The sequence below is a fragment of the Erinaceus europaeus genome, chromosome 12 (genome assembly GCF_950295315.1).
Source record: "Erinaceus europaeus chromosome 12, mEriEur2.1, whole genome shotgun sequence".
Lineage (NCBI taxonomy): Eukaryota > Metazoa > Chordata > Mammalia > Eulipotyphla > Erinaceidae > Erinaceus > Erinaceus europaeus.
The window spans coordinates 74,762,245-74,778,477 of record NC_080173.1 but is presented as its reverse complement, the minus strand read 5'-3'; the positions used below and the strand labels follow the sequence as shown (position 1 = coordinate 74,778,477).

Below are 16,233 nucleotides of genomic sequence, written 5' to 3'. Positions count from 1 at the left end.
TCCATTTCTCTCTGTCCTATCCAACAATGACAACATCAATAACAACAATAACAACTACAAAACAATAGAAAACAACAAGGGCAACAAAAAGGAAAATAAACAAAATATAAAAAAGTTTTTTAAAAGAGAAAAAGATGGATACATTGCACTTTTATTGATTTTGCTCCATTTACATATCTATCAGTCATTAGTGCGGTGCTGGGGTATGAACTCTGGGCCTTGTGAACACATGATACTACTACTGTTTATTTCTACTATTGAATAGAGACAGAAAGAAGTTGAGGGGAGGAGGAGATACCTGTAGCCCTGCTTCACCACTCATGAAGCTATCCCCTTGTAAGTGGGGTCCAGAGGCTTGAACCCCCCAGGTCTTTGCACATTGTAATGTGTGTGCTTACCAGGTGCACCACCTTTTTTATTTTTCATTTTTCTTTTTTTTTTTTTTTTATTTAGAGAGGGCAACAGGGAGACAGAAAAAGGAGAAACATCTCATTATCATTTCATTATTCATGGAGTTCTTTGGTACTGTATGTGGCACTCCCACATGCTGCCAAGGGTCAAACATAGGACACTAAGCATGGTGAGATGTTTGCTCTGCTAGGTGAGCTGTCTCCTGACCCTCAAAACTATATTAATATTCATTTCAGGGCCTTAAATTTACATTATTTTTTTAAAAAGCTTTTATTTTGTTACTTTGTATTACTAAATATTTTCCTCATAGAAATAATCTACAGGGTTTTTTTTTTGTTGTTGTTGTTTGTTTGTTTGTTTTTTTGTCTCTGTAGATTTGCCTGGCTCAGAATTCCCCTTCTACCTTTCATTATGTGCTGGTAAATTCACTCCATCGAATCATCACCAATGTAAGTCCAAAAGGTATTGCTAAATTACTTAAAATTTTTTTTCATTTAAAATTATTTAATTTCATTTAAAATTATTTAAGATGTTCTTGACTTACAAAAGGTTCAGAATTTAGATGAATGATAGAAGATTTCTCCTCAGTACTTACATCTAATAACTGATGCACAATTACAGCATTTATGTTTAGTCTTAACCTAATATCCCTTACTGAGCAAAGTGCAATTAATGACATCTTTTGGAAAAATTAAATGTAGAACATTTTTATTTGAATCAAAAGCTCTTGAGGACATTGCTATTGAAAATATAATTTGACATTTCTATCCCAAAGCCTTTCACATATTATTTAAATACTTTTAGCTTTTCCTTTGTCACCTTGCCATTTAAGTTAAGAGTAGAAGTATTGGAACTTGGAAAATGCTAAGAAGCAGTGCTTAAGAATTTAAGTAAGAAGTCTGAAGTTTGATCTCTGCCACTACCATTAGCCAGAGCTAAGTGGTGGTACTCTGATTTAAAAAAAAAAGAAAAAAGCTAGTATTTCTTACTGTAGCCCAGTAGAATACAGTTTAAAAAATGGTGAAAGCATATTCAACTGCAATTTTAGCTTTACTCAACAAATGAACATTAATACATTTTTAGAGATATACACATGATAGAAAAGTGTATCAAACAAAAACTTATTAAAGGTGCACGTGAAACCTTTGACACTGATGTACTTCAAGTAGAAAGGTAGCATAGCTTTGTTAGATTTGAACCATAAATTTTAAAAATTCTGTTCTTTTATGAGCAGTCATCCTTTGAAGGCTTTTTAAAATTCTTTTAAGATTTGATTTATTAATGAGAAAGATAGGAGAGAAGAACCAGGCATCACTCTGGTATGTGTGTTGGCGGGGATTGAACTCGGGACTTCATGCTTGAGAGTCCAGTGTTGTATCCACTGTGCCGCCTCCCGGACCACATCCTTTGAAAGTTCTTAAGTTATTTATTATAGCTTAACTTTAAACCTTTTATAAATGAACATTTTCTCCCTTAAGAGGATTCTTGTCCTAATATTTAGTTACGGCATATTTGTCCTGTTTATATTTATTATTACATTTTAAAGGTCTATCTCTTAAAAATATCTCACCTTTATTTACCTTGGATGCTTATATTTCTTGCTGAAGACAATTAGCTGTCAATAAGATTGTTTAGTGATAAACATTTTTTTTCCAGTGGAAGTAGCATTTTGGACAACACAGTCATTTTTTGTGCAGGACTGCTTTTTTACATTACATGAGTACATTTAATTCTGCTTCATTAAACCATTTGTGTCACTTTCTTCCTCTCACCTCTAGTCATTAGGGACAATTGAAAATGTCAGAGAGAATGATATTTTCCCTAAGTTAATTCTCAGTTAGTGAAATTATGAGAAACTACATGCTGGTTGATCCAAACTGCAAAATTTTATGAATCTGTTTGCAAATAAGGTCTTTTTTTAATATTAAAAGCTTTAAATTTTCTTTCTTTACTTTTCTAGTGTATTGAGCTAGAACTTTGTATCTTTGAGGTAAATTTGAAGCACATTAAAAAAAATAATAATTTTTACCCCCAGGCTTATGTAAAATTAAGAAACACAGTATTGCTTTTCCAAATCTTTTGGCTTTTTGTACTAAAACTATTCATGTGACATGATTTGGAAAGGAAGAAAAATTATTGATTAAAGTGTGGATAATTTTCCATTAAAGCTCAATACTTATATGTAGTAAACCCATATATATATATATATATATATAGGTGTAGGTACTTTGTGGCTAGTTACTTTAATTGTGAAATATTTTTGTCTGTAATTGACTATATAGAGCACTTTCAAGCATGGACTTGGCACTGCTGTAAGTGGTTGAGCTGATCCTTTGTGGGTTTTAAGCATGTCTGGAGTGGAACTTCATGCATGCCTTGGTGTATATGGTGAAGTGATTGTGCATCCTTTTATACTCTTAAGTATCCTGCATGTGTGAAGTTGGAGTGTGTCTGTACCAGAAGTCATGTCAATATATAATCTATAAAGATCAACTTGCGTTGACTAATTTTAAAACATCATGCATAATTAACTTGTGTAATAGCTTGAAAAAGTTAATAAAATTGGGTCCCTACAGAACCTTCTAAGTTAAATTCTTGATGATGCTAAAGTGTAAATAAGTTGTTTCTTACTAGTTTTTTTTTTAATTCTTTGGTTTTAATCCTTTGAAGCAATTTGAATATTTTCTGATGGAAAAGACTATGATATATATGCAATATGTATGCAATTTATGGGGCAGAGTATATGTCTCACTGAATAATAATTAAAATATTTTGACTTGAAATCATGTGAAATTTTTCTTAGATATTTGGACTCCTCTTAAACTCATTCATGGTATAAGATTTCCTTTAAAATGATTCTTGGTTCAGTACAACTCAGTTATCTTCTTGCATTGTTCTTTAACCAATTCATAGATTTTTCCCCCCCACCACATTCTCAAATAAGATAAAAGTTTATATATAACATATGTGTTTTGTGTCTTTATAGAGAAGTAGTAGTGATGTTTGGAGATTCATTTTACTTTTTTCATTTTACTTTTATAAAATATGCACACAATTAATAACACTCAGTACTGTGTTTAAATGTAAAATATTCCAGTATTTCTTCTTAGGTTTTCATGATCTGAATTTTATTATACACTTTTATTTCTAAAATGTACATGAAATGACACTTGTTACAGCATTCCATAAGAGATGAATTATAATTGTAAAGTATATATTGTATATTTAGTCTTTACAGGCTTCTCTCTTAAATTAGGCATGTTGTTAAAATTAGAGATTGGGGCCAGTAGATAGTGTAGCGGGTTAAGTGCACATGGCGCAAAGTACAGGGTCCGGCATGAGGATCCTGGTTTGAGCCCCCAGCTCCCCTCCTACAGAGGGGTCGCTTCAAAGGCATTGAAGCAGGTCTGCAGGTGTCTTTGTCTCCCCCTCTGTGTCTTCCCATCCTCTCTTGATTTCTCTCTGTCCTATCCAACAGCTATAACAACAATAACAACAACAACAACAACGATAAACAACAAGGGCAACCAAAAGGGAAAAAAATAGCCTCCAGGAGTAGTAGGTTGATAGTGCAGGCATGGGGCCCCAGCAATGACCCTGGAGGCCAACAAACAAACAAACAAATTAAAAAAAAAATAGAGATTAAAGAAGTATACATAGGGCCAGTCACTGATGTACTGCTTGAGCGCATACATTACCACGCACCAGGGCCTGGTTTGAGCCTCTGCTCTCCACTTTCAGGGGGAAGCTTCATGAGAAGTGAAGCAGTACTGTAGGTGTTTCTCTCTCTCTCTCTCTCTCTCTCTCTCTCTCTCTCTCTCTTCCTCTATCTCCCCCTTCTCTTGTCAATTTTTCTCTGTCCTATCAAATAAAAATTGGGAAAAAGGGGGAGTGGGAGGGATGGCTGCCAGGAGCAATGAATTCATAGTTTGGGCACCAAGCCCCAGTGACAACCCTGGTAGGAAAAAAAGAAGAAGAAATAAACACCCACCCACCCACCAACCCAGTATCTTAGTCAGCACACACACCAACCCTGGTAGGAAATAAACACCCCCCCCCCCCCAATATCTTTGGCAAAACACACACACACACATACACACACACCAACCCTGGTAGGAAATAAACACACACACACACACACACACACACACACACACACACACACACACACACACTATCTTAGTCCACACACGCACACACCAATATCTTAGTCATCAATGGAGCATGATATATATAGCATTTAAGATTCTGCTTAGTACCCTGTCAGTTTAGTTGGAATTTACTAATGAATAGTTTACATGATGAATGATATGAAAACCATTTAAAACTTTAATCTCTTGTAGAAATGCCATAGTTTGCTCATATTGTTTAAGTATTGTCTTTTATTTGGCAATAACAACCTTTTTCTTTTTTTAAACAAGAGCACTGCTCACCTTTGGTTTAAAGTTGTGCTAGGACTTTGGAGCCTTAAGCATGAAATCTTTTTGTTATTTTTAAAAATTATCTTTATTCATTTATTGAATAGAGATAGCCAGAAATAGGGAGGGAAGGGGGTGATAGAGAAACAGAAAGACACACACAGCACTGCTCACCACTTGTGAAGCTTTCCCTCTGCAGGTGAGGACCAGGGCCTTGAACCCGGGCCCTTGTGCATTGTAACATGTGTGATCAACCAGGTGCACCACCAGGTCGGCCCCTAGAAATCTTTTTTGCATAATCATTATGCTATCTCCCTACCCAATGCTAGCAATTTTCAAGGGGAAAAAAAAAACAGTCTTTTTAGGCATGACTAGTTTCAGAAAGAACATATTTGGTAATTACTCAACATTACTTTTTTTTTTTTTTTTAACCAACTATACAGTTGGTGAAATGTATTTGAAGGTCTACTTTTTAACATCCATTTTATTTTTAAAGTATTAACTTTAAAATGAGTGTCACAAAAAGTTGAAGAAAATCACTAAATCTTAAGTCAAAATCAGGTAATCTGGTACCATGATACACTCCCATACCTGTAATATTGACATTAATTTTAATAGGATGTTATATGACACATGTATCTCTTTGTTAGCTTCTGACAAGGTTTTATGAGTCAGAAGAGCAAGGAGAACCCTTATGGAATGCATTTTGTAATTATTCAGCCTTTATTACTTTAAACTAATTCATGCAAACTGTATAAATTAGTTAACATGAAAATCAAACAATTTTATTGATGCTTTGGAAAATTAAAAAAAAACTTTTTTTTTTAAATTGCCACCAGTATTATTGCTGGGGCTGGGTGCCAGCACTGTGAATCCACTGTTGTTGGTGGGCATTTTCCCTTCCTTTCTACTTTATTTGCTAGGACAGAGAAAATTGAGAGGTAAGGGGGAGATAGAGAGGGAAAGATAAATACAGACATCTGTCGACGACTCGTCAAGTGTTGCTTTTGCAGGTGGGGAACGGGGTGGGATTAGGGGGCTTCAGCCTAGTTCCCTGCTCATGGTAACATGTTTTTAGCCAGGCACACCACCACCTGGCCCCCTAAATGACCAGATTTTAAATAGTCACTTATTTAAATAAACCGAAGTGGGTCATTTGTCAACAGTTAGGTTGCAGAGGTAAGAGTTGAGAGAAATGCAGAAACAATCATTTTGTATTTAAAGAAAGTACTCATAATTTTGAGTTTCTTCTTAACTACTCACATTGTTTATGATGAATTATTTTACATTTTACTATTAGTAAATAGTGTGTAATTTAAAGTTTTACCTAAAGGTGTTTGATGTTTCTCCTTATATCCTGAGAATTGAGAGTGAAGATTTTAAATGTTAAGAATTTAATTAGATTTATTTAGAATAAGAAGGGGCCTAAGAATAAGACATGAAACTATTAAATCTTCCCTCTACAATTTTTTTTTTCAATTTGCTATGCCAGTACATGTTATTCTTTCAATTTTCTAATAGTAGCAATCTTATACTGAGAAAGCAGTTTTAAGTCACCATGTGTACTCTCCATATATAGTGAAAATTTATCCAGTCATTTTTGTCTTCTATAATAGATACTTTGCAGTTTTTGTGATTTTTCTCCACTGTTACTGTTATAATACGGTAATTTCATTTAAAGTAAAAGTTCAGGTTACCCTTGTCAATGGGCACTGTGAGACTGGCTGGTGGTGAGCCTAATTGAATGCACACATTACAGTAAGGACCCAGTTTCAAGTCCCTGGTCTCCACCTGCAGGGGGAAGCTTAGTAAGTGGTGAAGCAGTGTTTTGATGTCTGTTAGTCTGTCTCTCCTTCTCTTCTTCCCTTTTTTCTCCTCTTTGCCTTGTAACTTCTCTCTGTTTTTATCTAAAATAAATAAATACAAATATATTTAAAAATAGGTATTATAAGCTAGAACTAAATTAAAGAGTTTAATCTGGAGCAGTAAAGTGTTTGTATAAATTCACTCTTTAAAAACCTTTAACTAGTATTTATTTATGGTGATCCTTAGTTTTTCATGTATTGTGCTACTGTTACTCATCAACATTAGATTGTAGGTTAACTAAAGGCTTTATCTCATGTACTAATTTTACGTTGTAATTATCACTGTTTGTAGGCATATTAAGTAATGATTGGCCACTTGTGTTGAACTACTAATCTCTTAAAACTTTGACGGTATTCTTACCTGGGAAAAAACATATATGTATATGTACCTGGAATGTATAACTAAACTTAAAAGTATTGATGTAGAATTAGCTTCCTCAAGACTGATTTTCAGATTATTAGGAGGAAAGGCAGACTCATTTGTTCATGTTCATGAATTGGGCAATTTATCTGGTGTTCATTATTATTAAAATGTATTGGCCTATGACTTAGTGTGTGGTATAAGCTGTTATTTGAACACTATAGAAGTCATGGGGTTTGTTTTGTTTGCATGGTATTAGAAAGTTTTTCACTAAAATGTAAAATATAAAACTATAGTAAAAACCATAAAACTACAGTGGTAAACTAGGCATATAATTCATGAAAGCTTGCACTTTTGCCTTTTTTTTTTTTTTTTAATGGTTTCTGACTTCCTCCAGTCTGCATTGGATTGGTGGCCTAAGATTGATGCTGTGTATTGCCACTCAGTTGAGCTTCGAAATATGTTTGGTGAAACACTTCATAAAGCAGTGCAAGGTTGTGGAGCACACCCAGCAATACGAATGACACCGGTAAGATTAGTAGTAAATTTTGAATTTCACTTTCTCCCTATTGATTTTTTGGTGTCTCATTTCTGCTGTTGTTTATTATTTTAGAAAATCAAATAAGTCCTTTTTCTATAAATATGGTGGTATGCTGTATTGTTGCATTACAAGTTAATGATCATTATTTTCCATTATGTCAGAGTTTAGGTAAAGAAAAATTCTCACAAAGTGTTGAAATCTCAATGCCACTTATTTTTTCTTTTGTGTTTTTCTTTATGAATCAAAATATTTTTGTTTAACTTCTCAGTTTTTGGAAATGAATAACTCCTGGGTTAGAGTAGATGGTCATAGTAATGTTTAGTGGGTGCTGAATATTGCACATAGATTAAAAATAAAATTTTAAAACTGATTAAATTTTATATTTAAGCAGAAGTATTTTGGATTTTTGAAAATGGTAGAAACTTGATTGAAGCTTGTGTGAAACAAAAATGACTATTCAAGTTAAGTATTCTAACATTAATGCACTTAATATGACTTTTAATACTCCTGTGCAACAAGTTTAAATAGACTGTTGCAGGATTGTAGAAATCATTTCTGGTATTTATGTATAGCAAGAGTATTACATGGCAACTCTTGACATTGATTGGTGGTGCTTTGTCTTCTGCTTCTTATTTTCTACTCTTATTGGCTGCTGTCGCTCACATGATCAGATGCCAACCAGTCACTGTTTTGCATGGCAGTGGGCTTCTGTGGCTGTAAGTATGAACCATTGTAACTACCTCAGAAAAGTCTTCGATTTCTTTGACTTTTCTGTGTATAGTTACCATTATAGTCACATCATGTCATTTCAAGTGAAAACATAGCATGTTTTTTTTTACCCTTTGATTTTATCTACTAAATTACTCATTTCACATTTTAAATTTAAGTGGCTTCCTCCGTGCATGCTTCTCTTTCCCCAAATTCTCTTAGTCAATACAGTACTTTGATTTTACATAGTTGTAGTTCATTCTTTTCCAGCCATTGGTCATTGTTTCTGAGGATGAATGTTCAAATGGGCAAGTTTGCTATGCCATATATTTTGAATTGACAGTATAGCAAAAGGGGAAATTTTTTTTTCTCCCAGAGAGCTTCTCAGTTCTGGCTTATGGTAGTGCTGGGGATTGAACCGGGGAGCACAGAGCTTCAGGCATGAAAGTTTTTTTTTTTTGATATAATCATTATGTCATCTTCTCAGCTTGCCATATATTTAATTTCCTTCACATGAAATAGGAAAGCCAGAGCACTACTCTAATACACGTGGCACTAGAGGTCAAACTGCAAGCTCCAGGCATGCAAGTTCTCTTCTACTCTTCCAGTGTAGCTAGCTATTTCCTTGGCCAGAACTATACCATATATTTATTTGTTTTATTATTTATTATTATTATTATTATTATTTTGCAGTACCAGGGTCATATACATGTATAATTCATTGTTCCCAAGCTTTTTATTCAGATAGAAACAAAGAGGGAAACTGGGGGGAGAAGGAGGAAAGGGGAGAAAAGAGAGGGGGAAGGAGGGGAAGAAGGGAGTGAGGGAGAGGGAGAGGGAGAGGGAGGGAGCCCTCCCTCCACTTCCCCCTACCTCACCCCCGTGTACTTTCATAGTACTTCTGTGTGGTAACAGGGCTCCAACCTGGGCTGCAAGGCAGGTGCCATACCTGGTAAGCTATCTCTCTGTCCTATTTCTCACCTATTTTGAGATTATTTAACCTAGCACTTGATTGTCAAAAGAAGCACAGCTGTGATGTTTTATTCAACAAAGTACAAAGTTATTATTTATTTTGACTTTTTTTTTTCCCCTCCAGGTTTATTGCTGGGCTCGGTGCCTGCACCATGAATCCACCGCTCCTGGAGGCCATTTTTTCCCCCTTTTTGTTGCCCTTGTTGTTGTAGCTTCGTTGTGGTTATTATTATTGCCATCGTTGATATTGTTCATTGTTGGATAGGACAGAGAGAAATGGAGAGAGGAGGGGAAGACAGAGGGGGAGAGAAAGACAGCTGCAGACCTGTTTCACCACCTGTGAAGCGACTCCCCTGCAGGTGGGGAGCCGGGGCTCGAACCGGGATCCTTAGGCCGGTCCCTGCGCTTTGCACCACATGCGCTTAACCCACTGCGCCACCACCCGACCCCCTATTTTGACTTTTTAATGCCAGATACTTAATCCATTTAAAAATAGAAAATTTCAATCCAAGTATAACTAACTTAGAGCTAAAAAAATAGCAGTAGGTGTTACTTATTTACATATTTTTGTAGAAAATAACTTGAAATAAGGTGTTTAACATTTATTCACTTCAGGTATCTTTTACAATTTAGAACATTTTATTTATTTGTTTATTATCTTTATTTATTTATTGGATAGAGACAGCCAACAATAAAGAGGGAAGGGGGATAGAGAGGAAGAAAGACAGAGAGACACCTGTAGCACTGCTTCACCACTCGTGAAGCTTTCCCCCTGCAGGTGGGGACTGGGGACTCAAACCTGGATCCTTGCGCATTGTAACATGTGCAGTCAGCCAGGTGTGCCACCACCCGCCTCCTAATTTAGAACATTTTATTTAAAATTCTTTACTCTGCTGGCAGTAAACTAATGACCTCTACTAATGGAATTTTATAGAAAATTCATATTCACTTCCCACTTAACTTCAGTAGCCAACTTAGCGGCTTTCAGATATACTATTAATAGTGTTAACTACTGTCATCAATCTGTACATTATATCTCCATATTTTGTTTTTCTTATAACTGCAAGTTTGTATCTTTTGGCTACTTTAACCTATTTCTTCTACCCCACCTCCACCTACTTACCACCCTCTTTTTGCCTCTGAAAATTAGAAATCAAATACTTTTCTATGAGTTCTCTTTTGGGGACCTTGTACATGTAAGTTTAGCTGCTCCTGGACCAATACTTTTCATTCAGAAGAGACTGAGATCCCACAGCATGGGAACATTCTCTGGTGTCATGTACTCCCGTGGTGTGTTGTGGTTTGAAACTGGGCTGCATGCATGGCGAGGCTCATCTTTCTGTTAAGAATACCATACATAGGTGAAATCATACAGTATTTGTTTTTGGCTTGATTCACTTTGCATAGTGCACTTAGGTTCATCCTTGTTGTAAATAGCAGAATGTTGTTTTTTAGCTAGATAATTAATATTCCTCTGCATGTACGCACAGATAGTGCACTACTCTTTATTTTTTTATCCATAGACAGGACACATAGGTTGTTTTTAGTCCTGGCTATTGTGGGAAGTGCTGGATCATATGGTGGTACTATTTTTAATGTTCTAAGGAGCCCTCATACTGCTTTCCAAGGAGACTTTACCAGTCACAATCCTACCAATTGCTCTAGGATTTCCTTTTCCCACCAGTTGATGTCTTTTTAAAGGTGATAGATAACTCATCGTAGTTTTGATTTACATTTCTCTGATATCATGTCTCTTTTTTTTATATTTATTTATTTATTTATTCCCTTTTGTTGCCCTTGTTGTTTTATTGTTGTCGTTGTTGTTGGATAGGACAGAGAGAAATGGAGAGAGGAGGGGAAGACAGAGAGGGGGAGAAAAAGATAGACACCTGCAGACCTGCTTCACTGCTGTGAAGTGACCCCCTTGCAGGTGGGGAGCCAGGGCTCGAACCGGGATCCTTGATCCAGTCCTTGCGCTTTGCGCTTAACCTGCTGTGCTACAGCCCAACTCCCATCATGTCTCTTTTCATATACCTTTTGATCATTTCTATTTCTTATTTGGAAAAAAATGTCTACTAATATCTTGTGTCCATTTTCAGCTGGATTATTGTTTTTGCTATTGAAATGCTTGTATTCTTTTATTTTGTTAGGAACTTTTTGTCAGATACATGTTTTGAAAATATTTTTTCTCATTCCACAGATTGTCTTTTCATTTTGTTGATCATTTCTTTTGCTGTGCAGAACCTTTGTAGTTGATGTAGCACATTTGTGTATCTTTTAGTATGTTACTTCTGCTTTATGTATCATTAAAACTTAATTTCTGAGACCCACATCAAAGAATCTATCCCTCTTAAGTGTTTAGTTACTTTTAGCTAGTATTTAAATCTTTGATCAATTTACATTTAATTTTTGTGAGTTGAGTAGAATTTTTGAAGTCTCATAGTTCATATTAGGTAGCCAAACTATAGCTAAATTTTATGTTAATAACCTGAGTTGGCATAATTAAGTTACCACTTTTTGGAAATGATTTCTAAAGTATAAATAGTTATTTTATTTGCCATTTGTTCTCTGGCCCTGTGCAAAGTCTATACATTAGGGAAAACCAGTTACACTTAGCTACATATTAGTAAGTAGATTTGTTTAAGAAAATTTTACCTTGATCTGAAGTGTTACCATGACTCAGCATGAAAAAAAAAAGTTATGGAGATCAAACAATAAAATTAGCATCTATTAGTACATTTGGTAAGATATTTGTTGTAGGATTACAACTAATAAAAGCTGACATTCTAAGTTTTATTTATTTTTCTTAATGATATTCTTGAGTATTAATGGATACATTAATACCTGATTACTCAAAGACTACAAGTGCTCTGGATATGATAACAATTGTATTTCTTGCACTTAAGTCGTTAAGAATAGTTGCTTTGGGGGGCCGGGGTGGCATACCAGGTTAAGTGCACATAGTAAGATGCTCAAGGACCCATGCAAGGATCCTGGTTTGAGCCCCTGACTCCCCACATGAAAGGGGTTCACTTCCACAAGCGGTGAAGCAGGTCTGCAGGTGTCTGTCCTTCTCTCTCCCTCTCCATCTTCCCTTCCCTTCTCAATTTCTCTGTCCTGTTCAAAATATATATATCCACAGGAGCAGTGGATTTGTAGTTCAGGCACTGAGCCCCAGCAATAACCCTGGAGGCAAAAAAAAAATTAATGAAGGGAAAAAATACTTTGTATTATAAGTAGTGCATTTAACTTTCTAAATACATCCTATATATTTGAATATTTTATTATGGGTGTATCCTGCTATATATTTGTGTATATGCTCACATAATGTTATGCATGCCAAAATAGATGTTTTTTGTGTCCTTTTAAAGAAGAGGCTAAAAATGTAAAAATATTGAGAAAAGTTATTTTGGGTCCAGATTATGATTGTAGGATTTGTTATTATTCATGATTATAATATCACACAGCATGAGTGTAATTGAAACACACTCACTATGACTTAAACTATCTCCAAGATTTCCTGTTCTTTTTTTTATTAATGTTCTTTAGGCAAAAGACATGTGATTCTATAACTTGAGAGAGATGGAATGCTATTAAGGGAAATAGCAAAGCTGTAGTTAGACTACTAAGGACTGGATACCTTTATAGTATATTTTATCAGTTCTGAGAAACATTTTATTTTTAGTTAACATTTCTGAAGTTAGGAGATCTTATTTGATTCATGTCTTGAGGTTGACAGTGGTTTTTCATTTCCTTTGGTTCGTGAAATAATCATGCATCTTATAATTGATAATGACACTTACTGAAATAATTGTATTTGTGTGTGTGTGTGTGTGTGTGTATGATAAATGTTTGTTACATGAGTTGCTTTATGTAAACTTTTTGCACTTTAAGATTTCACTTCAACTTTATTAAGTTACATAAGAGTAATATAAATGTTGAAAAATTTTGGTTTTAATATACCATATATTATTTAATAATTAAATACATATTCTTAATGTTATCTTATACTTACTATTAATTGTTCTGTTATGCCATACATTTGGTGGTACAAAACACCTTACTTTTTCAGTTTTTTAATCATTTTTTAAAGTTGAGTAGCAGTTATTCTGGATGTAATATTTGAATCTTAATAAGATAATACCATACTTTTGTGTTTCTTTCTTTTTTTTTTTTTTAGAGTCTTACATTCAAAGAAAAAGTAACAAACCTTAAATTTAAAGAAAAACCTACTGACCTGGAGACAAGAAGCTATAAATATCTTCTTTTGTCCATGGTGAAACTAATTCATGCAGATCCCAAACTCTTGCTTTGTGTAAGTAATTTTTATGAACCACTTTAAAATTATTACACTAACTTAGATTAGTTTAGTTTGCAGTGCTAAGCCCTAGAAGGTAATTGTTATGTAAAGACTTACTGATCAGTAAACACCTAATGATCCTATATGAAACCTAAATCTCCAAAGAAAAGTAATTTACAGAGAATATTACTAATACCCTCTCCCTGCCTGCAGTGGGAATGCTTCATGAGTGTTGAAGCAGGTCTGCAGGTATTTGTGTTTCTCTCTCTTACTCTCTATTTCCTGCTCTCCTCTCAGTTTCTCTCTGTCCTGTCAAATAAAAAGGAAGGGCTAAAGGGGAGAAGGCAGCTGGGAACAGTGGATTCTTAGTACCAGCACCAAGGCCCTAGTGATAACCCTGGAGGCAAAAAAACAAAAAAAGGTGGTGGGGGTGGTGGGAGAGAATATTACTAATATAGTTAGATCATATTTTTAAAAAAATATTAAGTTTTTTTTAAAGCATTAAACTAAAATGTTTAAAAATAAACTTCTTTTATGAGATCTGTTTCCATATTATTTATTGTAGGAATGATATGTAATCAAGGTGCAGTAATGAAGCAATCATAAATCAGTGTGTGTCCTGTATTTAAATGGCTGACTGTTAATCTCCAGTTACTGTTTCCAAAGCAGCCCTCCCTCCTTTCCTCCCTCCCTCCTTCCCTCCCTCCCTCCTTCCCTCCATTTCTCCATTCCTTCCTCCCTCCCTCCCTCCCTTCCTTCCTTCCTTCCTTCCTGATTTATTGATGGGTTGCTTGCTGCCAGGTTTTTTGATGGGGCTCTGCACCTGTAAAATTCTGCCACTTCTATCAGACCATCACATTCCCCCTCCCCCATACAAGATGAGAGAGGAAGAATATGAGTGAGAGGGAGGGAGAGAGAGAGATAATATAGCACCGCCCTACTGCTTATGAAGCTTCCCCTGTGAAGGTGCTACCTAGTGGTAGCTAGGGACTTGAACCTGGGTCTTCATGCCTAGTAAAGTATGGGCTCTACGGAGTGAGTTATCACCTGGTTCCATATTTTATATGAGAGAGAGAGAGAGGGAGGGAGGGAAAGGGAGAGAGAAAGACAGTGACACCAACTGGAGTGCCAGGTGACTCTTGCAAATGAGGTCCAGGGAACTGATCACACAAGGGCTCCTACCTGTTATGTCACTTCCCAAGCCCAAATAATCTAGCTTTCTTTCTTTTAAAAATGCTTACTTATTTTTATAGATTCTAGAGCACTGTTTATCAGTGACTTATGGTAGTGCCAAGAATGGATCTGGGGGCCTCCGTCATTCAAGCTCAGTGATAACTTCGAGGAATCACCCCAGCACCAATTTAGCTTTTCTGTATTTCCCTTTCTATTATCAACCTTCTATTTTCACTGACTTTGCCAACAAAGATTGGCTTACAAGGAGAGAAGATGAAAATGGTGATGTTTGGGGCTAATGAGAGAGCTCAACCTGTTAGAACACCAGCTTGCATATCTGAGTTCTCAGAGGCCACAGGTTTTACACCTGGCACCAGTTTGTGCTAGAGCTTACTAGTACTCTGGTCACAATTCTATCGGTCTCTTCTTTTCCACTTTCAGAATAAATAAGTAAAATAAATCAAAAAAGAAATCTTTTAGAAGAAGAAAATGGAGAGCTGGGTGGTGGCATACCATGTAGAGCACACACCGTTACTGTATGTGAGGACTTGGGTTTAGCCTCTTTCCCTACTTGCAGGGGCCGAGCATTGTGAGTGGTACAGCAGTGCTGCAGGTGTCTGTCCTCCCCCCTTCCCTTTGTCTTCCTCCCATTCTATTTCTCTGTCTCTCACCCTCTTTTAATAGATACAGAGAAATTGAGAGGGAGAGAAAGACACCCGCAGCACTGCTTTGTCACACCTGAAACTTTCCCACCTGCACTGGGGACGTGGGGACTGGGGCTTGAAACTGGATCTGTGTACATGAGAATGGGTGTGCACAAGGGTGCACCACTGCTTCACCTCAAACCACCCTGAGTTAAAAAAAAAAATGTGGATTTTTGTATGAAATTTAGCAAGCTGAAGTCACTTAAAAACTAAATTGGGGGCTGGGTAGTGGCACAGCGGGTTAAGCGCAGGTGGTGCAAAGTGCAAGTGCTGGCGTAAGGATCCTGGTTCAAGTCCCCAGCTCCCCACCTGCAGGGGGTTGCTTTGCAAGCCCTGAAGCAGGTCTGCAGGTGTCTGTCTTTCCTCTCTTGATTTCTCTCTGTCCTATCCAACAACAACAACAGCTATGATAACAGTAACAATAATAACTACAAGGGCAACAAAATGGGAAAAATGTCCTCCAGGAGAAGTGGATTTGTAGTGCAGGCACTGAGCCCCAGCGATAACCCTGGAGGCAATAAAACCCTAAATTATTCTCTTTGCTGCCATCCAGTGGTTAAACAACTTTATTCCCATAGCAACATAGTTAAAATAGTGGATTCATTTAAATTTGTTAAGTGTATTTAATACAAAAATTGTAATATACATATAATTATTAGATGATTTCAGTCATGGTATTTTTATTTTATTTTCTATTTTTGTTACTGATTTAATAATTGTTTACAGATTATAAGATCATACCAGGTATAGTTCCACACCACATCCACTGAGAAAAGTTAT

At 35.9% G+C, this 16,233-nt stretch overlaps 1 protein-coding gene across 5 annotated transcripts in view; it reads left to right on the top strand.

The window, feature by feature from the left end:
* The window catches only part of NF1 (neurofibromin 1), a 317,563-nt gene that overhangs the window by 91,531 nt on the left and 209,799 nt on the right, over positions 1 to 16,233 (top strand). For 4 of the 5 annotated variants that reach the window (XM_007530811.3, XM_007530810.3, XM_060203995.1 and 1 more), the window contains 3 exons: positions 786 to 860; positions 7,453 to 7,584; positions 13,457 to 13,591. In XM_007530811.3, the coding sequence (XP_007530873.2) occupies positions 786 to 860; positions 7,453 to 7,584; positions 13,457 to 13,591 (342 nt within the window). Of the gene's footprint in view, positions 1 to 785; positions 861 to 2,693; positions 2,724 to 7,452; positions 7,585 to 13,456; positions 13,592 to 16,233 lie in introns of all 5 variants that reach the window. The other variant, XM_060203994.1, reaches the window with a different exon arrangement.